At 38.8% G+C, this 22,160-nt stretch overlaps 1 protein-coding gene, 1 long non-coding RNA gene and 1 pseudogene across 2 annotated transcripts in view; 2 read left to right on the top strand and 1 right to left on the bottom strand.

Moving 5' to 3' along the window:
- Nucleotides 1-21,905, top strand: part of LOC138440480 (uncharacterized) — a 57,995-nt gene extending 36,090 nt beyond the window's left edge. The window contains exon 2 of the long non-coding RNA XR_011257044.1: nucleotides 19,946-21,905. This is a non-coding gene — a long non-coding RNA (uncharacterized lncRNA). The remainder of the gene's footprint in view (nucleotides 1-19,945) is intronic.
- Nucleotides 1-22,160, bottom strand: part of RARS1 (arginyl-tRNA synthetase 1) — a 28,749-nt gene that overhangs the window by 4,949 nt on the left and 1,640 nt on the right. Inside the window, exons 3-12 of the mRNA XM_069590047.1 lie at nucleotides 19,076-19,264; nucleotides 17,883-17,991; nucleotides 17,239-17,339; nucleotides 14,672-14,793; nucleotides 12,941-13,061; nucleotides 11,085-11,214; nucleotides 9,990-10,094; nucleotides 6,353-6,531; nucleotides 5,864-5,973; nucleotides 1,677-1,782 (exon numbers count right to left, since the gene is read on the bottom strand). Of these exons, the coding sequence (XP_069446148.1) occupies nucleotides 1,677-1,782; nucleotides 5,864-5,973; nucleotides 6,353-6,531; nucleotides 9,990-10,094; nucleotides 11,085-11,214; nucleotides 12,941-13,061; nucleotides 14,672-14,793; nucleotides 17,239-17,339; nucleotides 17,883-17,991; nucleotides 19,076-19,264 (1,272 nt within the window). The remainder of the gene's footprint in view (nucleotides 1-1,676; nucleotides 1,783-5,863; nucleotides 5,974-6,352; nucleotides 6,532-9,989; nucleotides 10,095-11,084; nucleotides 11,215-12,940; nucleotides 13,062-14,671; nucleotides 14,794-17,238; nucleotides 17,340-17,882; nucleotides 17,992-19,075; nucleotides 19,265-22,160) is intronic.
- LOC138440614 (large ribosomal subunit protein eL20 pseudogene) lies at nucleotides 14,928-17,157 on the top strand (annotated as a pseudogene).

Raw genomic sequence — 22,160 nt, 5'->3', positions numbered from 1 at the left:
TCACAAAATCAGTTATGTGGAAAGATACAGGGCAACTGGAACAACTGTACTAGTGATGGGAATATATAACATTTGTAACCTCTCCTTGGCAATTTCCTAGATATACATCCAAGAGAAAAGTGCATGTACCCAACAAGTGGCTTGAACAGTAATGCTGAAATTATTAATGCTTCTTATTCGTAACAGTCAACAAACAGAAACAACCCTAATGTCCTTCTGTTGAAGAAACACATTACTACTATTATCTAGCAGTAAAAAGAAATGAACTACTGATATACCTGGAAAACAGCACATACTTTATGCTTTCATTTAAAGTCCTCAAATAAACAAAAATGACCTATAGTGACAGGAAACTTTCTGGGGTGGAAGAGATATAACTTGATTGATGTTAGCATGGTCACGACTGAGCAACTTCACCTTCACTTTTCACTTTCATGCACTGGAGAAGGAAACGGCAACCCACTCCAGTGTTCTTGCCTGGAGAATCCCAGGGACGGCGGAGCCTGGTGGGCTGCCATCTATGGGGTCGCACAGAGTCAGACACAACTGAAGCGACTTAGCAGCAGCAGCAGCAGCAGCATGTATATATGTGTGTGTAAAAATTCATCAAGCTTTACATTTTACTCTATGTAGATTAAAAAATAGTAGCTGAAACAGCCAAATAAAGAGTTAAAGCCATTTTTGTTACTATGCAGGCTAAACAAACTGATTAGTGACTAAATTTTCCACTTTTCATCTGATTGTGCCACTTATACCTAGGCCAGGACTAAATAGCAAAACCATTCTGGAGATACCAACTGGGTATACTTGACAACCACCAACTGGAAACAGAATGGAAAACAATTTCATGTTTCACTTTGCGAACAATGGAAATGGAACAGGTGGGGAGAATGTTCCCTTAGAGAACCTGCCTTCATGCTCTCTGGATTATCAGTGATCTACCCAAACCAAACCAGAGTATGTCCTCAAAGAACCTTTTTTTTTTTTTTTTTGCTCATTCATGTCTACATTTAATCCTATTCTGTATCTCTTTCTGTAGTTTTCCTCTTCTGTTTACAGTAGTTATGTTCATTCCATTTGACTGCTGGAATGTAAAAGACCTAAGATCCTTTGACTCAATCTCTGACCTCTACCTATTTCTATATTAAAAAAAATTTTTTTCCCCACTTTGATGCAGTTCATCCAAATTTCACACAAATCCAACCACAGTCCTTTCTAAGGGTGCTATGAAAGGCCATCATGTTGCCTACTCTGTGGGCTCAAGGGAAGCCTCGAGTGGTCGGTGTTTACTGCTAATGACGACTCTTCAAATGCTCCCAGAGAAAGGAGCTCAGCAGATGTACACTCTAATGTAGGCTATTCACTCAAACAGCCTCAGTCTTCAGTATTCTCCTGTCATTGGTTCAAAGCAGTGACAGGTGAACTGCCAAGAAGCAGCAGAGATTCTATGCCACATTAACAAAGGAAGAAAAGGCCACGGTCTTTTGTAATAGCTAAGAACTATATCTTCACAATAAACACTCAGCAATTCATGAAACAAACTGCAATAAACCTGAGGTATAAGCCTGTCAGAAGTTGACTGACTGCTTATAAACCTTCCCAGTTTTCTCAATAAAAACAAAAATGAAAAACCACAACAAAACGCTACACAATATACAAGTCAGTCTTTGGATTACCTTGTCTCTTTCTTTTTCCTTCAATTTGTCCATGGAGCGTTTCAGTCCTTCTTCCAGGAGGTCAATGAGGCGCACTGTTTCACCTGATCGTGTTTTAAACTTCTTCCTAATAAAATTTAAATGTCCTGATTAAACAGATTTTGAAGCAGACCTTGCAACTTAGAAATCTTTGAAAGTTGAGGTCTGACACCACCTTATTCAGCTGATAACCAGGGCGGACGACAAAAGAAAGCAGACACTTCCAAATATCTCTCATCTGTAACCCTCAGCCCCAAGCACTCTATGCTCTAGGCTCCTAATAGCATTCTCTACATATCCATTTTTAATACAGTCCCTAAAGGGAAAAAAGAAGGCATCTGTTAATTTGTTCATTTTCCTGAACACGAAGTTTGGGTCAGTTGTTCTGCCTTATTAATTAATAATACTTTTGCTTCTAGAATTGCTTGGGAGGAAATTCTTAACTGGAATCTCACTTGCATTTTCCTAACTAGTAATTCCACCTTTTTAGCAGTAGCCAACCCTAAGAACATATTAAAATCAGCCTTAGAACTTTAAAACTGGATGTCAGGGCCCCATTCATAACCACTGAAATCAGAATCTTCGTGGATGGGGCAAAAGTGCAGATAAGCACTGCCCTGGGCAACTGCACTATTAAAAAACATCTCATGAAAATTGAATTTTACCTATTAAATGAGTTTGCAAGATACTTAATCTTTTTTTTCTTTTAAATTAAAAACACTGTTCAATCCCAACAATGATACAAAGGAAGTATGCTTTTCTATCGAACACAAAGTCTGCCAAAGTGCCTGTGATACTTCCTGTTAAAGTTGTATGCTCAGAGTTGCCTTTAAAAGGGATCATCTTGCCCTTTATTATGGAATTAAATTCCTTTATTATTCCAAAACCACATGATTTCCCAGGCTTTCCTTATGTCATCGCCGCCCATCCTTGAGAGTTCAACAGCTTCCAAATCTTCTGTGTGATGAAATGATACCCATCATAAAGCCTGGGCAAAATGCTAAGAAAGCCTTCCTTAATGTCTCCACTTGGCAAAATCTGGTCTTTTCTGTTACTCCCTACCTGTGCCTGCCTTGAATCTTTATTTTTCATGTGTGTGGGTCTTCTCCTCTCACTAGTGGTTCTAATGAGAGGGATGCACAGCTGAATATCAAAAAGAGCTTTCAAAAACAGATGCCTAATACCCACTGCAGACCTAGAAAGTCATTAGCTCTTCTGGGAGGGCCTGGCCTGTGTATTTTAACAGGTTCCAAAGGGAACTGCTCTGCTTTAGAGGACAGGCTTCTTCAGGAAAGAGGACGTGTTTTATGTTATCTTCATGTACACGCTGTGCAGCACCCAGCCAATGCCATGCACAGTGGGTGCTCAATACACAGGAAGTTGACAAAATAATGATAAAATTATTTACTGTAAAAAGCCTTAAAAGAAAACTTCACTAAAAAAACAGATGGCAGAATCTGAGCATTTTATCTTTTTTGGCCACACTCCACGGCACGCGTAACTTCCCTGACCAGGGACTGAACCCCACGCCCCTGTAGTGGGAGCTCGGAGTCTTAACCACTAGACCACCAGGGAGGTCTGAATTTGAGCATTTTAATATTAATGTTTAAGACATGGTAGGATGCCACTGGCTAGCTATCACTGATAGTTTTTCTTTTTTATGGTGTAGGACACTATAATTATATGAATGCAGATATCTAAAACAATACAACCAGGGTAGAAAAAATCGATATTGTGAAAATGACTATACTACCAAATGCAGTCTACAGATTCAATGCAACCCCTATCAAATTACCAATGACATTTTTCACAGAACTAGAACAAAAAATTCCACAATTCATATGGAAACACAAAAGACCCCGAATAGTCAAAGCAGTCTTGAGAAAGAAGAATGGAGCTGGAGGAATCAACCTTCCTGACTTCAGATTATACTACAAAGCTACAGTTATCAAGACAGTATGGTACTGGCACAAAAACAGAAATAAAGACCAATCGAACAAGACAGAAAGCCCAGAAATAAACCCATGCACCTATGGGTACCTTATTTTTGACAAAGGAGGCAAGAATATACAACGGAACAAAGACAGCCTCTTCAATAAATGGTGCTGGGAAAACTGGACAGCTACATGTAAAAGAATTAAATTAGAACACTTCCTAACACCACACACAAAGATAAACTCGAAACGGATTAAAGAGCTAAATGTAAGACCAGAAACTATAAAACTCTTAGAGGAAAACAGGCAGAACACTCAATGACATAAACCAAAGCAAGATCCTCTATGACCCACCTACTTAGAGTAATGGAAATAAAAACAAAAGTAAATAAGTGGGACCTGATTAAACTTAAAAGCTTTTCACAGCGAAGGGAACTATAAGCAAGGTGAAAAAACAACCCTTAGAATGGAAGAAAACAGCAGCAAATGAAACAACTGACAAAGGTTTAATTTCCAAAATCTACAAGCAGCTCATACAACTCAATACCACAAAAACAAACAACCCAATCAAAAAGTGGGAAAATGACCTAAACAGACACTTCTCCAAAGACGACATACAGATGGCTAACAAACACATGAAAAGATGCTCAACGTCATTCATTATTAGAGAAATCAAAACTACAATGAGATATTACCTCACACCAGTCAGAATGGCCATCATCAAAAAGTCTACAAACAATAAATGCTGGAGAGGGTGTGGAGAAAAGGGAATGCTCTTGCACTGTTGGTGGAAATGTAAATTTGATACAGCCAGTATGGACGGTATGGAGATTCCTTTAAACACTAGGAATAAAACCATCATATGACCCAGCAATCCCAGTCCTAGGCATATACCCTGGGGAAACCAAAACTGAAAAAGACACGTGTATCCCATTGCTCACTGCAGCACTGTTTACAACAGCTGGAACATGGAAGCAGCCTAGACGTCCATCGACAGGTAAATACATGAAGTTGTGGTCCATATGCACAATGGAATACTACACAGCCATAAGAAGGAACGCCTCTGAGTCAGTTCTAATGAGGTGGATAAACCTAGAACCTATATACAGCGTGAAGTAAGTCAGAAAGAGAAAGATAAATATCGTATTCTAACACATATATATGGAATCTAGGAAAATGGTACTGAAGAATTTCCTTACAGGGCAGCAATGGAGAAACAGACATAGAGACTAGACTTGTGGACATGGGGAGAGGGTGAGATGTATGGAAAGAGTAACACAGCCAACAGGCATTTGCTGTATGGCTAAGAAAACTCAAATAGGGGCTTTCTATCAACCTAGAGGGGAGGGAGAAGGGAGGAAGTTCAACAGGGAGGGGATATATGTATACCTATGGCTGGTTCATGTTGAGGTTTGACAGAAAACAACAAAATTCTGTAAAGCAATCATCCTTCAATAAAAAAATAAATTATATAAAAACAAAACAAAAAAAAAAAAAGAAAAAAATCTTCTAGCCATTACATGGTAAACAAATGCTAACATATAACTACTGGTGATAAATATCAGACATAAAAAGTAAATGTGATAATTTTCTTCCAATTGTAGGAATAATCATCTAAATGTCAAAAGAAAACAAAACAGGAAAATAAGACACTATAAAGCAATACTCAACTCATGCATTTGATTTTTAGCACTTTCTTAGGACCATGAATACCTTAAGGACCAGGTGTCTTCCAATCACAAAATAAGTACAGCTATACAGAATTATGTTTGATCTAAGGTATTCTGTCTGCATGTAACCTTACATCTAAAGTAAATACCCTGACATTTACTTGGGTAGGGGGCTAGGCCTTTTATATGCTTAGCCTGCCTTTTATATGCTTACTTAGGACTTTTGCACATTGGTGTGTTAAGCATCTTGAGCTACTTCATGAAGCTTTTAGAAACATCACCCACTTTTATGTGATGGCAGAATTTAGACCATGTCACCAAATCAAAAATGATGTGGTAATGAAATAACTAAGTGATCCTAAGACAATATTAAATGGAAGATGTAAAAATTTCTCAATTCTTCCTAAAAGGCTACACTCTCTGGCAGTGATAAGACACAGGTACAAAACAGCTTGGCTGCGTACATACTACAGCATATATAGACTATGGTATCAAATGACATCATCTCCATTAAAGAATTCTGGGGGCGGGTATGTTGTTACCACCTTCACATTTCCAGACTTACTTGTCTTCCCCCAGCACCACACCAAATCCAGCATGAGACACTCGAATTACTTCAGGGTCATACCAACCAATCATTTGAGCAGCACCAAATATTGTCTGGAAGTGTAAGGACTATAAAGAAATAGAAAGAGAAAGTTACTTGCTAAGCTTTCTAGTTTAAAAAATGACTTAAAGCTCTTCTACTTAGGAATAAAGATTTGTAAAATTCAAATCACTCACTAACCTTTTAAGGCAAGTAAAGTTATAGAAGCTCTTCTTTATTCCTTATATATGAGAATAAGGGAACATCCTTCCTAGTTTACAGAGACAAGTGGGAAAACTGAGAAGTGTACAAGTTTGGCCAAATTCAAACCCTGCTCTCTCTCTCATATCACTTTTCTGAATTTCTGTCTTTGAGGAAAATTTACAGGGTTTTTGAGTGCCAAATGCTTCACCATACTGCCTTACCGCCAAACAGACAATGCAAGTTGATACAAATGTACAAACTTACCTGTCCATTGTCCACCACATAGATGATCATATCTGCTTTTTCCTCAAACAGTCTTTGTTTAATGGCAGCCAGGTCAGATGTATCATAGGTATAACCTCCATCCGATTTTACTATGGTTAATGGTACAGAACATCCCGGAACAAACACAATCTTTCTGCCATCATCCACTTGCACAAATCCTAGAAGAAAAAGAAAAAGAGAAAGCTGTGTCTGGGCACCCAGGCAGTGTTCCTGGTAGTTTCCCAAAGTAACACGACACCTGGCTCTCAAACTCTTCATAGAGCATTTGATTCTATGAGGAGTCGTCCACCTGCTCAGCAGACACAAAACATGGAAATCTGTGCTTTGCTTTCAAGCAGGAGCCATAGCTTCCTTTGGGAGAAAGATGCCATTTCTATCATTACCTCTTAAAATGTATTCATCCATTTACAGTTTTTGAGTTACAGCTACAACAGAGTTCAGGGCACAAACATGGCAGGATTCAGCACTGGAATGACTAGTGAAATGGAAAAATAAAATCATGTTCATACACTCATGATGAAAAAGGCAAAATTCTTGGATGCAAGAAGGGACAATAAGGAACATGATGGTAAAAACAGCCATATTTCAGAGTGTGCTGCTGCTAAGTCGCTTCAGTCGTGTCTGACTCTGTGTGACCTCATAGATGGCAGCCCACCAGGCTCCTCTATCCCTGGGATTCTCCAGGCAAGAACACTGGAGTGGGTTGCCATTTCCTTCTCCAGTGCATGAAAGTGAAGTAGCTCAGTCATGTCTGACTCTTCACGACCCCATGGACTGTAGCCTACCAGGCCCCTCCATCCATGGGATTTTCCAGGCAAGAGTACTGGAGTGGGTGCCATATCCTTCTCCTCAGTGTGTGCTACTATATGCTAAACACTATATTGCGTCTTAAATTCAACCTTCACAATAACTCTATGCAGTAAATACTATTACTATTGTCTTTTTCCTTTTTAAACATTTTAGAAAACTGATGCTTGGTAGGGTGAAGACAGTATAAAATCCTGGTTAAAAACAAACTCTGAAGCCAGACTGCCCAGGTTTGAATCTTGACTTAGTAGTTATTAGCTATGTAACCTTGGGAAGTTACTAACTTCCTTGTGCTTTTCTTTCTTTAATGGACATTACTTTTCTTGTTATGAGTACAAAATAATGTCATAATTAAAGGGTTTCTCACATTATGACAACCTGGATTCTCATCTTCCCCTCACAGCAAGGAATACAGTTTTCCTCCAATATCCTAAACCATTTCTAAGGACCCCACACTTGCTTTGCCTTGCTTTGTTGAATTCCTCCTTTCTGCTAGCATGACTAACACGGCCAGCTTCTTTTCTCATTATTAAAATTTTTTAACCTAAGTCTACAAATAACAAATGCTGGAAAGGATGTAGAGAAAAGGGAACCTTCTTACATTATTGGTAGGAATATAAACAGGTGCAGCCATTACGGCAAACAGTATGGAGGTTCCCCAATAAACAAAAACTAGAGTTGCTGTATGATCCAGCAATCTCATTCCTGCTCATATATCTGGATAAAACTGTAATTCAAAAGGATGCACGCACCCCTGTCTTCACAGCAGCACTATTTGTAATAGCCAAGACATGGAAACAACCTAAATATGCATGGACAGATGAGTGGATAAAGATGACGTGGCATAAACATCCAACGGAACACTACTCAGCCATAAAAGAGAGTGACATGCCATTAACAGTAACATGGATAGATTGTCATACTGAGTGAAGTCAGACAGAGACAAATATCATGATCTAATTTCTATGCGGACTCTAAACTATGATACAAATGAATCTATCTACGAAACAGAAACAGACTCACAGAGAACAGGCTTGTAGTTGCTGAGGGAGGGAAGGGAGTCTAGAGTTAGCAGTTCCAAACTATTATAAATAGAATGGGTAAACAAGGTTCTGTCAGATAGCATAGGTAACTAAAATGAATATTCTGTGATAAATAATGGACAATACAAAAAAAAATTTATATATCTAATGGAGTCTCTTTGCTGTGAGGCAGAAATTAATTGTAAAGCAACTATATCTCAAGTTAAAACAATTTTTTAAAAGTCCTTATCTTAAAAGTATGGTCCCCAGTTTCCAGAATGTGATTATAAGTATCATTTGTCATTCAGGGAACTAAGCTTCCCTGGGGCTAAAAGAATGGCTGAATCCACAATTAAGGCAGGAAATGTACAAACTTATCCTAAAATATTGTGTCCAGAAAACAAGTAAACCATCAAAAACTGTAAGGGTTGAGGGGGAAAAAAAGGAAAGCCACTGGAGACTACCATTAGCAAAATATAAGACAATTTGAATATTAAAAAAATAAAGGTAAACAGTTGGAAAATATAAAATATATTAAACCTAATTTACAATAATGCTAAAAATAATCCAGCTGTTACATCTGGAAGATATTAAGAAACTAGTTTACTATTCCGAAAACTGGTAAATAAAAAAGAAAGAACCAAGCATTTACACTGTTTGCCTCCCATGAACCGTACTTCTGGTTAACCAAAACGATTATGTGACCAAGTTCTGCACAGGGAATTCCAGGTAACAAAGAAATGACAGAATGCTGCATTTCCCAACCTCTAATAAAATAACAGAACCAAGCCATGACCATCAGTAGCTGCTAAAGCCACCACAGGAAAGTCTAGTGGGGAAATTAAAGGGTAGATCAGGCTGACAACACCTGAACCCACTAGTTCATCTTAACATCGTAACAAGAGAGTCAACTAAAAAGTGGCATTCTCACAAATAAACAAGACAAAACAAGTGAAGAAAAGAAAACACAAACCAGAGTTTAATCTAGCCTCTTTAGAAAATACAGATAGAGGAATTATGCCACACAACACCATATGGAAATCTCTGTAAGACAAATGGCCTAGTTTCTTCAATAATACATGAGAAAAAAGTGTGGGGCTATGGAGAGAAACCCATGACTTAACAAATTTTATATTAAACAAATGTAATGTGCAGGCTCTGAAAAAATACTTATAATTAAAAATTATGAAATCAGCTTAGGAAATGTGAACTCATGACTTGCTATTAAGAAATCATTGGGACTTCCCCTGGTGGTCCAGTGGTTAAGAAGCTGCCTTGCAATGTAGGGGCATGGGTTCAATCCCTGGTCAGGGAACTAGGATCCAATCCCTGGTCAAAGAACTAAGATCCCACAGGTCACAGAGCAACTAAGCCAGCAGGCCAGAGCACAGAGCAACTACTGAAGCCCATGTGCCACAAAGAGTCCATTCACTGCAATGAAAGATTCCACATGATGTGACCAAGACCTGAGGTAGCCAAGTAACAAAAAAAGAAAGAAAGAAGTATTAATTGTCATGGAGCGATAATGCTATCATGATAATGCTCTCATGGTTTTGGGGTGGGATGAAGGGTCTGTTGTTTCAGAGACAAACCAAAGCAGTTATAGAAGAAATTATATAATATAAGCAGTGTACATAGGAAGGTAACAGACATAATAAGGTCTGCCTGTGTTCATAATTAAGTTGGTGACAAGTGCATGAAGCTGGGATGTCACTATAATATTCTCTCTGCTTTTGCCTATGTTTGAAAATTTGTATAATCAAGTTAAAAAAAAAAAGAGTGCTTACCTCTATCTTCAAATTCCTTTACAATATCATGCATCTTATCTTGATAGAAGGATTCTCCCCTCTCTACTAAAGAGATGTCCAATGCCTCATAGATTTTATTAAACTCTAGGGAAAAAGTCATAAAATAAAGAGAATGTATAATTTAAAAAGAGAAAACATGCCTCTTACCTTCAAGGAAATTTATTAATTGAAACATTTGAAAGAAAATTAATTTCATTAAAATGTATGATATAGAATATTATATACATATTGCCATTTTCAAAATGTGAAGAAAATATTGCAAGATACATATCAAAATTATTAACAGAGGGTAGGAATACAGCTAACTTATTTTCTTTTTTCCTGTCTACATATTTTTTCCCTCCAAAGAAACACCTCATGTAATTTTTTTTAAATGTACTTAGAAAATGTAAACGATAAGGCAAAAAAAAAAAGCCTTTCCTATTTGGAGATCAACTGTTCACTGAATTTTCTTACAGTTTTTCCTAATTGGTACCATTTATCTTTTTGTCTAGCTGCACATTAGTGACACAAGATAACCTACAGTAACACAATACATTTTACTGCTTCGTGTGGCAAAACAGCCACCAGCCTTTTCCAAAGATCTACTGGCTATTCATGTTCATCTGTTCTTCAAAGTGACCTTTCAAATAACACTGGCAAGTCTGAACACTCAGAACTGTCTTGAACCACAAATGAGTATGGAGAACTAGGGGACGCGGCGTGACACTCTACCCAAACATTCTGTTCCACCCTGGTGTGTATTTCCCTTCATTTTAGCCCTACACATTTCCGGATAGATTTATTTGTAAGGATTTTATAGCTTTGGATGCTTAATATGAATAGCATCTTTTTCCTTTCTACTTTTTTTCTTACTAATTTTTCCCGACTTGTAAAGAAATTAAATTTTGCACCTGCCTGTGCAGGTGTTGTAAACTTTCTTTGTAGTTTCAATTTCAGAAAATATGTAAGAAAAAAAAAATCTATTTGTTAGCCCTTGAAAATTTAATACATCATTCAAAGTCAATGCTGAATACTCAAGAAACTACATGCAGTAGTATTTGCTGGATAAATAAACAAAGCCCAGAAGCTTACCTTGGCGGGAGACATCACAGATAAGTTTCCAAGCTTTTATGATGTCTGGATTTTTACTCTGGAGCAAAACAACACACTGATATGCTCGCTTCTTAAATTCCTCCTCAGTATCAAATCTCTTCTTGGATTCCTATATTTAAAAAGGTAAGGTTTGTAAACAATCAGCCCCATATTTCTAGATAAAACACATTTCTAAAAAATAAAATAATCCCACAATAAAACCAGAGGAAGTAAAAATTTAGATCTGTTGAACAAGTGTTCTATCCTAACAGTCAAAGAATGTTGTTACATATTAACATGCTAATAAAATCCAATTATTGCTTCTGAAATAATTTTCCTTAAAAATGTAACATTTGATCACAATGCTACCTCTACCTTTCCAGTTCACACTAGTGCTTGTTCCAGAAGAATTACAATGTATAGCTAACACATGAGGCTGAATTTTCCAGGCTCTATTTTCCATTCCGAATAATTTTTTTGGGGGGGGGGGTAATTAAAAATAAAACCATGGACTTCCCTGGTGGCACAGTAGATAAAAATCTGCCTGCCAGTGCAGAGGACACAGGTTTGATCCCTGGTCTGGGAAGACGCCACATGCCATAGGGCAACTAAGCCTGTGCGCCACGGCTACTGAGGCCCAAGAGCCTGAAGTGTGGACTCTGCAACAAGAGGAGCCGGGGCACAGCAACCAGAGAGGAGACCCCGCTGGTTGCAGCTAGAGAGCGCCCTTGTGCAGCAACAAAGACCATGTGCAACCAAAAAAAGAAAATTGCTTTCACTGGTTCGTATCTACTTTGAAAGCAATATGTGCTTATTAAAAAAAAATACTATTGTTAACCCTATCCCAAACTAACCAGCAATAACATTCTGATGAAAATTCTAGATATCTCTTTGCAATCACAGATCTGTATGTTTTAAAAACTATTAATATATGGTTTTTCTTTTATCCTTGGTATTAAAATTCAGCAAAGTATTTTAAATATTTTGGGGCATTAATAGATTTGCCCATTGTATTCAGTGCACAGAATCCCAGCAGATTATAACAGCTATTTCACCTGTTATCAGCACACAATTTTCAATCTTTTCATTAGAAAATACATACCAAAAGATAAAAAAAGCCTCTAAAAAAGCCAATTACCAACCAACCAAGAAAAGTTTTAAGTACTATATTATTTAATACAGTAATCCTATTCTTGGGACTCTATCATAAGAAAACACTTTTAAAAACGAGAAAACCTACATGTAGAAACATGTAGGTATAACCTACAAGTAAACCTCCAAGTAAAAACATGAAGTTACTTACTAGCATCCCCAAAATGGGGGGAAAAAAACAAATAATAAGGAGCATACACTTTGGTTCACAACTCCAAAATAAGACATGGTCACAAAGTAACATGAAAGAGTATAATAAAACTTTAAATAGGTACAATACAAAAATGATATTATAACCACAATTGATATAACAAGTTTATATATGGATAAGTGAAAGAGTCAAAGACTGCTTACTACAGTGATTTATTTAAAATTATGGTTTATGATAAATTTGTCTTTAAAAAACTGTTTATACTTAATAATGCTTTCAAAATATACAGAATCAGGAAGACAACAGCAAGATCACAATTTTTAAATACTAAAATTTATTTTGACTAACAAACTCCTATAAGAATGGGTAATGAGGTAGATTTAAATTTTTAACATCCACCAATAAAAGCAAACATGCTATACGGAGGAAGAGAGAATGGAGCAACTTTTATTTAACCCCATAATAGCTTCAAATACCACTTAAAACTCCCTAAGGAAAGCAAGTATGATAATTGATAGACACACAAAGAATACAAAAATAAATGGCACCAAACCTTATAAAAAGCCTGAAGATCCCCAATGGGAGGTGAAACTGTTAGGTAATCTGGAAATTTATCTTGCAGGTGTGCTATGAGCATGCCAAACTGGGTTCCCCAATCTCCTACATGGTTTAATCTAATATCAAACACAGAACATAAAACCACTTAAAAATGATAAACATGAACTGGACTATAAAGACGACTGAGTGCCAAAGAATTGATGCTTTTTAACTGTAGAGTTGGAGAAGACTCCCGAGAGGCCCTTGGACTGAAAGGAGATCAAACCAGCCAATCCTAAAGGAAATCAGTCCTGAATATTTATTGGAAGGACTGATGCTCAAGCTGAAACTCCAAAACTTTGGCCACCTGATGCAAGGAACTGATTCACTTGAAAAGACTGATGCTGGCAAAGGACTGAAGATGGGAGGAAAAGGGGATGATAGAGGGGGAGATGGTTGGATGGCATCACCGACTCAATGAACTTGAGTCTGAGCAAGCTCTGGGAGTTGGTCATGAACAGGGAAGCCTGCCAGGCTGCAGTCCATGAGGTTGGTTGCAAAGAGTTGGACACGACTGAGTGACTGAACTGAAATTCCATTAGGAACCACAAACATTAAGTGCCAGCACATCACGTTTAGTAGTGTTCTTTTTATGGAGGTGTTTCCTCATCTGGTCTGAGAGGCAAAGACAATGTCTGTTATGTTTGTCATTAGATACCCAGTAATGACCCTGCAAACACCTGGCCTACAGGATTTGCTGAATGAAGTTCCTATGAATGGACTGTGATCTGTTTATTGCGTAGTTAACTGGGAGAGTGGCAGCCAGGTCAATGTTGGTCATTACCATAATTTTATGAAAATGTAACTTTTCAACCGATTATTTGAGTATAATTTAGTAGTTCCCAAATATCAATGGACGAAATTCTTCAAAATGTATCAATCCAATCACTTCTCATTCCTCACTGCTTTCACCTAACCTCAAACCATCAGATCATCTCTTAGCTGGATTATTAAAACAGACTTCTAATTACTATAGTCCTTTTTCCCTTTTTTGCCTAGTTTATTCAAAGAAACCAGGGCAATCTCTAATCAGATTATATGCCCTACTAAGACTCTCCAAAAGCTTCCCACTGCATTTAATAAAACGGCAATTTCCTACCATGGCCTACAAGGTCCAGTACAATCTGTTTCTTGCTTACCTCTCCCACTAAAATATAAACTTCTAGTATACAGGACGGAGAAGGCAATGGCACCCCACTCCAGTACTCTTGCCTGGAAAATCCCATGGGCGGAGGAGCCTGGTAGGCTGCAGTCCATGGGGTCGCTAAGAGTCGGGCATGACTGAGTGACTTCACTTTCGCTTTTCACTTTCATGCTTTGGAGAAGGCAATGGCACCCCACTCCAGTGTTCTTGCCTGGAGAATCCCAGGGACAGGGCAGCCTGGTGGGCTGCCGTCTATGGGGTCACAGAGTTGGACACGACTGAAGAGACTTAGCAGCAGCAGCAGTATACAGAAGGCACTCAAGGAATATCTGTGCAACAAATGAGGGGGTTTCCCCTTGGTTCTACACCCACCCCAAGTCTTAATAGCTGTTAGTCCAGAGGATGGGCCACAGATATAATTTAAAAGCCTAATGGGTCATTATGAAGCAGACACTTAAGAATCACTGATTGAATCAAAGATTCTTTCTCTAGTGATAACTTTCTTTTCTATAGAAATCTTCAAAGAAAGGCAAGAGTACATACCTCAGCACGTTATATCCTGCGAACTCAAAGAGGCGGCATACACTCTCGCCTATGATTGTTGACCGGAGGTGGCCTACATGCATCTCTTTAGCTATGTTGGGAGAGGAAAAGTCAACTATAACCTGGGATAAATAATAAAGATTTTTTAGAGAGGGGTATAAACATTTTCTTTTGGTAACACATTCATTAATAACATTTAATAATAAACAAGGCTTAAACATTAGCTTGGATTCTAATTCAACTGTTAGGATTTCTGATGGAACTTGTCCATCATTAATTGAAAAATAATCAAATCTGTTTAAATAAGTTATCTTTTCTTTATTTCAGAGACAACTCATAAATAACAGCTGGCTACCTCAAATGCCTTGGGGAATGAAAACAAAAATCACATAGCAATTAAGACCCAGGGGAGCTTTTTCAAGGGTGATGGCGATTGTGGGCAGAGTGCCACGAAGGCCTCAGGGACCCTTTGCGAATATAACATGGTGGGGTGCTGCCTGCCGACCCACAAACACCACATGCCACCCCTCTATTGTATGAGAATTTTTGCGCCTAATCACGCTGTTGCCAAGTCCTGCTTCTGGTACTTTTGTGTCTCCACTGAAGACGATGAAGAAATCCTTGGGGAAAATGGTCTACTGTGGACAGGTGTTCGAGAAACCTCCCCTGCGGGTGAAGAACTCTGGCATCTGGCTTCACTGTGACTCCCACAGTGACACCCACGGCCGGGAGTGCCGGGGCCTGACCACAGCTGGCGCCGTCACCCAGAGCTACCAAGACATGGGCACTGGCACCGAGCCCGGGCCCACTCAGAGGAGATGGCAGCCAGCAAGTGCCATCAACCAGCGGTCAAGCAGTTCCAAGACTCTAAGATCAGGTTCCCACTGCTGCACCAGGCCCTCCATCACCAGCACAAGCCACGCTTCGCCACCAAGAGGCCCAAGACCTTCTTTTAGGTGCAGGCCCTCTCTGTCCCCGGGTCTACCCAAATCAAACTCAAGTGGGAAAACCGAAAAAAAAAAAAAAAAAAAGACCTAGGGGAAGGGGGACTTAAGTAATGCTCAAAATTCTCCAAGCCAGGCTTCAGCAATTCGTGAACTGTGAAATTCCTAATGTTCAAGTTCGTTTTAGAAAAGGCAGAGGAACCAGAGATCAAACTGCCAACATCCGCTGGATCATGGAAAAAGCAAGAGAGTTCCAGAAAAACATCTATTTCTGCTTTATTGACTATGCCAAAGCCTTTGACTGTGTGGATCACAATAAACTGTGGAAAATTCTGAGAGAGATGGGAATACCAGACCACCTGACCTCCTCTTGAGAAATCTGTATGCAGGTCAGGAAGCAACAGTTAGAACTGGACATGGAACAACAGACTGGTTCCAAATACGAAAAGGAGTACGTCAAGGCTGTATATTGTCAACCTGCTTATTTAACTTCTAAGCAGAGTACATCATGAGAAATGCTGGACTGGAAGCAACAGAAGCTGGAATCAAGATTGCCAGGAGAAATATCAATAACCTCAGATATGCAGATGATACCACCCTCATGGCAGAAAGTGAAGAGGAACTAAAAAGCCTCTTGATGAAAGTGAAAATGGAGAGTGAAAAAGTTGGCTTAAAGCTCAACATTCAGAAAACGAAGATCATGGCATCCAGTTCCATCACTTCATGAGAAATAGATGGGGAAACAGGGTCAGACTTTATTTTTTTTGGGCTCCAAAATCACTGCAGATGGTGACTGCAGCCATGAAATTAAAAGATGCTTACTCCTTGGAAGGAAAGTTATGACCAACCTAGATAGTATATTCAAAAGCAGAGACATTACTTTGCCGACTAAGGTCCATCTAGTCAAGGCTATGGTTTTTCCAGTAGTCATGTATGGATGTGAGAGTTGGACTGTGAAGAAGGCTGAGCACTGAAGAATTGATGCTTTTGAACTGTGGTGTTGGAGAAGACTCTTGAGAGTCCCTTGGACTGCAGGGAGACCCAACCAGTCCATTCTGAAGGAGATCAGCCCTGGGATTTCTTTGGAAGGAATGATGCTAAAGCTGGAACTCCAGTACTTTGGCCACCTCATCCGAAGAGCTGACTCATTGGAAAAGACTCTGATGCTGGGAGGGATTGGGGGCAGGAGGAGAAGGGGACGACAGAGGATGAGATGGCTGGATGGCATCACTGACTCGATGGACCTGAGTCTGAGTGAACTCGGGGAGTTGGTGATGGACAGAGAGGCCTGGCATGCTGCGATTCATGGGGTCGATTCATGGAGTCAGACGCGACTGAGTGACTGAACTGAACTACAGATATGGAGATCGTCTTCCTCCCCACAAATACATCAAAACCACATCTGCACGTGGAGCAACTCCTACAGATCCCCTACTGAACGCTGGCAGAAGATCCCATACTTCAAAAAAAAAAAGACCCAGTGGAAAGGTTACCTCACAGCTATGTTCATAATCTCAAAATATGAATGATTAAATCTCAATATAAAAAGTGAAAGCCATTCTTAGCTACAGCTAATAGAATTCTAATGTATTATGCTATCTATCAAAAAATATATACATATACCTTTTTGTTCTCTCCAATGGCAGGTATTTTAACACCATTCACCAAGAGATTGGTCAACTGTTGTGATACAAAGCCCTTTCTTAAGTGGATATTAATAAAACCTAAAGAAAAACAGAGAAGAAAAAAAAAATCAGACAGCTTCCAAACTTGAAGATTGCTCACTCCCAAAGGACTTCTCAATTTCACTTATGCTGGCTCCAGAACCCTAGTGTGGCTCTGGTGAAACTTTTCCGGCTTCTAAACCACCTGGGGCCTTGGCTCGAGCCTTCTTATAAGCTCGCTGTTTCTACATCTAGTTTCACCACTTTCCTGAAAGCTTCCTACTGAATGCACGACCCCTCCACTCCCAACAAACGGTTTAACTCTTCACAGAAAACAAACGATCATTTTGCCACAGAATATCTGCCATCACTTATCTCCTTTTTGCTGAAGAGAAACTGAGCAACAGGGCAATAAAGTAACTCATCCACAACCAGGTGAGTAGGTCTAGTTTAAAACCGCAGTTTCCTAACTCCCAATCCAAGGTGCGTTCATCATCTTGCTCAGTACATGAGTTTTAACCTTATGTTTATATTTAAAATGGTTTTCTTATTTCAAAAGGACTCAGCAATCAATATGACTACTTTAGAGTAATTATAACATACCAGGACCAGCAATTTCAACTTTCTCAATATATTCATTGTCTGGGAGGTGTTTAACAATGTTTTCAGCAATTTCTCTTGGGTTAACTTTCTGTTCCTTGGTTTTAAGCATCTATAAAAAAGAAATGATTGATTACACAACAGGTCTCAGCAAATTCCTAGGAAGCACATGGCTGACAAAGCGTCAGACTCACCCGACACAAGACTCGTCACAAGGTAGGAGCAGAGCCCAGTGCCCTTGTGAAGAGAGAGAGTCAAGCAGCAACAGTGCCGGGGGGAAAGGAAAAGTGCCCAACCAAAGGACCTCTTTCCAGAATGAGCTGCCACAGCTATCTAGAACTTCCCAATGAAGACTTTAGTTATAATGCCCATTTCCAGGATATTTACATTTCTAATTTTCAAATCATCAAAGTGTGCAATATTCAGATTTGAGTAGTAAATAGCATCCTTATAAACTTAACTCCAGCACAGACACAGAAAAGTTATCTAGAAAAAAATCTGATCTCTTTAGACGAAGCCTTTCTATTCAGCAATGAAAAGAAATCAAAAAAGTCCCAAATAAAGGGCAATAAACTAATAACACATTAGCTATTAAAAACAGGGAACTCCTCTGACTGAATATGAAATACAGAAGCCTATCTCAAAGACACAGCTCCATCAAATATTTGATGGGAATGCTGGTGCTAATTAGCTAACTTCTAATCCCTCAACAATAACTCAGTTATCCTGGACACAAAAGGAGAAATGTGCCAAAACAAAACAGTATCAGCTATTTCCTTAAATACTGAGTATATATAATCTAAATATTAAAATTTGTACTTTAAAAAAATTAAAAACGCACATTCCCTTTCCTCAAGCTTTTCAGAACTGTGGAAAATGCTTTCACTGAGGATACAACACTCTATTATTTATGTAAATGATAATGATAATTATGGGCTTCCCAGGTGGCTCAGTGGTAAAGCATCTGCCTGCTGATGGTTTGATCCCCGAGTCAGGAAGCTCCCTGGAGAAGGAAATGGTAATGCACTCCAGTATTCTTGCCTGAGAAATCCCACGGGCAGAGGAGCGTGATAGGTTACAGTCCATGAGGTTGCAAAAGAGACGGACATGACTGAGCACGCAGGCACGTGCACAATGATAACTGTAATGCTTAAGAAAATAAAACCACAAAGAATGCTTTATAATAATATAATTACCTGACAGATGCCCATAGCACTATTACACTGATAGTCCCCAAACTTGGGCTGCTGACTTGGAGTCACTATCAGTGGAGGATTTTCCAAAACTGGATAGGCAGCCTTAATGGCGCAACCAAAGACTTCTTCTAGGCAGCTATTGATGTTAATCATATTCTTGGTTGGTTTGTTCCTTTCTGCTTGAAGACTCTGTAAGAAAAGAATGTAAATGTTAATAAACTTTATACAAAAATTGCCCAAATATTTTAAGAAGCCTTCAAGTATCTTGAAACTGAAAGGTAACACACACTCATAGTGTAACACTCTCATATTTAGGATGTGCTGAGAAGCATTAATAGGACAAGTCTATCCCACAGCATCTAAGACATACATGTAAAAATGCCCATGTACTTTCTTTCTACAGTTATTTAATATTACAGAAGCCAGCAATAGGGAGTAAGGGGCTGATGATTTTCTCAGCTTCCTAAAGCACTGAGAAAATAATATAAAATCAATCCTAAATAACTTCCTATCAAATGCTGGAACTGAAAGCTCTATGGACAAAAACAATAAAAACATTTAATCTCTCCATTAAAACGCTGACCCTTTCAAGCATGAAATGAAACAGGTCAAAAATACAGATGGGTAATATTAATGTATCAGAGTAACAGATTGTTTTGTCTTACTGCTAAATAACCCCGTGGTACTTCCTATTTCTCACCTTCTCAGAAGTGGAATGCACTCATTTAAGATGGTATATAATTAATTAACTACCTCCATTATTGCACTTTTCATACTTTCTCCAAATTATCTGTCTTTGGACAGGTTTGAAATTTCTCCAAGTACTCTGATTGCAAAGAAAGTGTCTTATTTATGGTTCTATCCTGACAGGTGACAGTCCACGTGGCTGCAGAAGTGTTGGACACGGCAACTAAGCAATGAAAGTTCTGGAGCCAGCACCGTACCCGCCATGCAGCTGATCAAGACGATTGGCGACTACGGACATGCTCCTGAAGAAACACAAATGAACGTGCTGCCTACACACGAACCATGAGTCTCCATCAGCCAAAATGTCGATACGTAACATGAGTGGCAACAATAATGAAAACTATTATTCGGGCAGTACTGAACTGAGTACTCCTGAGTGATTTAAGAGCGGAGTCAAGTGCTTTATTGATGTGCATTACCTTACATCACCTACATAACAAAAATGGAGCTTGTGACTACTATCACCATTTCCTTGTGGGTTAGAGATTAACTAACTTGCCAAAAACGATAAAGGCAAGAAGCAAAGCCAGGATTCAAGGTGAATACTCTCTTCTCCCTTAAAATGTTAACTTCCATGAGGTGAAGAAATGTTACATATGGTACAAGCATCTTTGCTACAATTCAATATAAGCATTCTGAAACATCACATTATGCAAAACAAACAAACAAACAAACTAAAAAACTCTCCTAAATCAACAGAACTAATAAGAAAATTAGCATCAGGAGATAACTCAAAATCTGTGATTTTGTAACAAGAGCACCATCACATAGCAACCTTAACATTGTCACTGATGAAAAGCTGTACCTGTCATTCTAATAAATACTAATGGAAGACTTAATCTTGGGGAAAAAAAGACAGCTCAATGGGAGATTTGTAGAGATGTGGATGGATCTAAGTCTGTCAAACAGAGTGCAGTAAGTCAGAGAGAGAAAAACAAATACTGTATATAATGCACGTATGTGAGATCTAGAAAAATGAACCTAGTTCCAGGGCAGGAATAGATAAGCAGAGGTAGAGAGCGGACGTGCAAGCATGGGATGGTGAGGGTGGGGTAAGCCGGGAGATCAGGGTTGACATAAACGCACCTCCATGGGTAAAACAGCTAGTGAGAGCCTGCTGCGCAGCGCAGGGAGCTCAAGTTCTCCATTATGTGCACCAACAACTTACTCTTAACTTGTGTAATGCAGGGGGAACAGATGGTTTGAGACTTTTTTTTATCAAATTTCAGAATCTTCGCTAACAAGGATTTTTTTAAAAGACACCATAATTTAAATTGTAGGATGAAACCAAAGCCCAGAGTACTCACTTTTTGAAGGATATAACACGTGTTGTGTAGCAGAGGATCAGAGGGGGGGGAAGGAGGTCCAAGAGAGAGGGTGTATGTGTACACATACAGCTGACTCACAGCTGTTGTAAAGGAGAAACTAACACAATGTTGTAAAGCAATTACACTCCAACAACAACAACAAAAGAATACACTTCCTTTTGTATCTTTTCCCTCCTAGCTTCCAGCACATATCAGGTATTTAACAGTAGTTTCGACTTGAAATAAATAGAGAAATGAATATAAGTAAGTGCAGAATGAATGAGGTAATCAGAAAGGTTGAGATATTTTGGGGACAATTCCCTGGAAATGGAATTTTTTAATTTTAGAAGACTCAAAGCTATTTTAAGCATAAGAGATCACAGTAGGCAATAAAAAAAGACTTCATGGCAGTCGGGCAGGCGAGTTTAAGATGAATAAATAAGAGTAAGCTTTGGAAAAAAGGTACAATGCCAGTGCAACCTGCCTGAAAGTAGGAGAGAACACACAGAGCAGAACAATCAAGGGAGTGAGGCCATCGCCCAGGATGTGTCATCAGTAGACCTGAAAAGCAGGCCAAGAAATTAAAGCCCCAACGGAAGCAAGCTCAATTTTTTGACAAAATCAATAAACACTGTTAAGATTATGAAGTCATGAAATAACCAATACAACACAAGCTTCATGGGAAAAAATGTACCAAAATACTAACGGAAAAAGAACCTTCCCACAAATATGACACTGTAAAATACAAAAAATAAAACTAAAATAACCAACTTAAAGCAGAGAAGGACTGTGGGTGTAGTTAAAAATATTTTGATTTGATATAAGCGATTACTGAAAATTAAGCTGGCTAAACATCAGTATGATGAAAACATTTCAAGGGCCCCAGAGAGAAAACAGCAATTTCTCCATTATCTGCACCAACAACTTACTCCTAACTTGTCTAATGCAGGGAGAAAGGACAGGGTTTAAGTCCTTTTGCCAAATTTCTTTCAGTATCTTCGCTAACAAGGATTTTTAAAAAGACACAATAA

This window comes from Ovis canadensis, chromosome 5 (assembly GCF_042477335.2).
Source record: "Ovis canadensis isolate MfBH-ARS-UI-01 breed Bighorn chromosome 5, ARS-UI_OviCan_v2, whole genome shotgun sequence".
NCBI classification, from domain to species: Eukaryota; Metazoa; Chordata; class Mammalia; order Artiodactyla; family Bovidae; genus Ovis; species Ovis canadensis.
The sequence above is the reverse complement of the archived record's forward strand: the minus strand, read 5'-3'. Positions and strand labels throughout refer to the sequence as shown.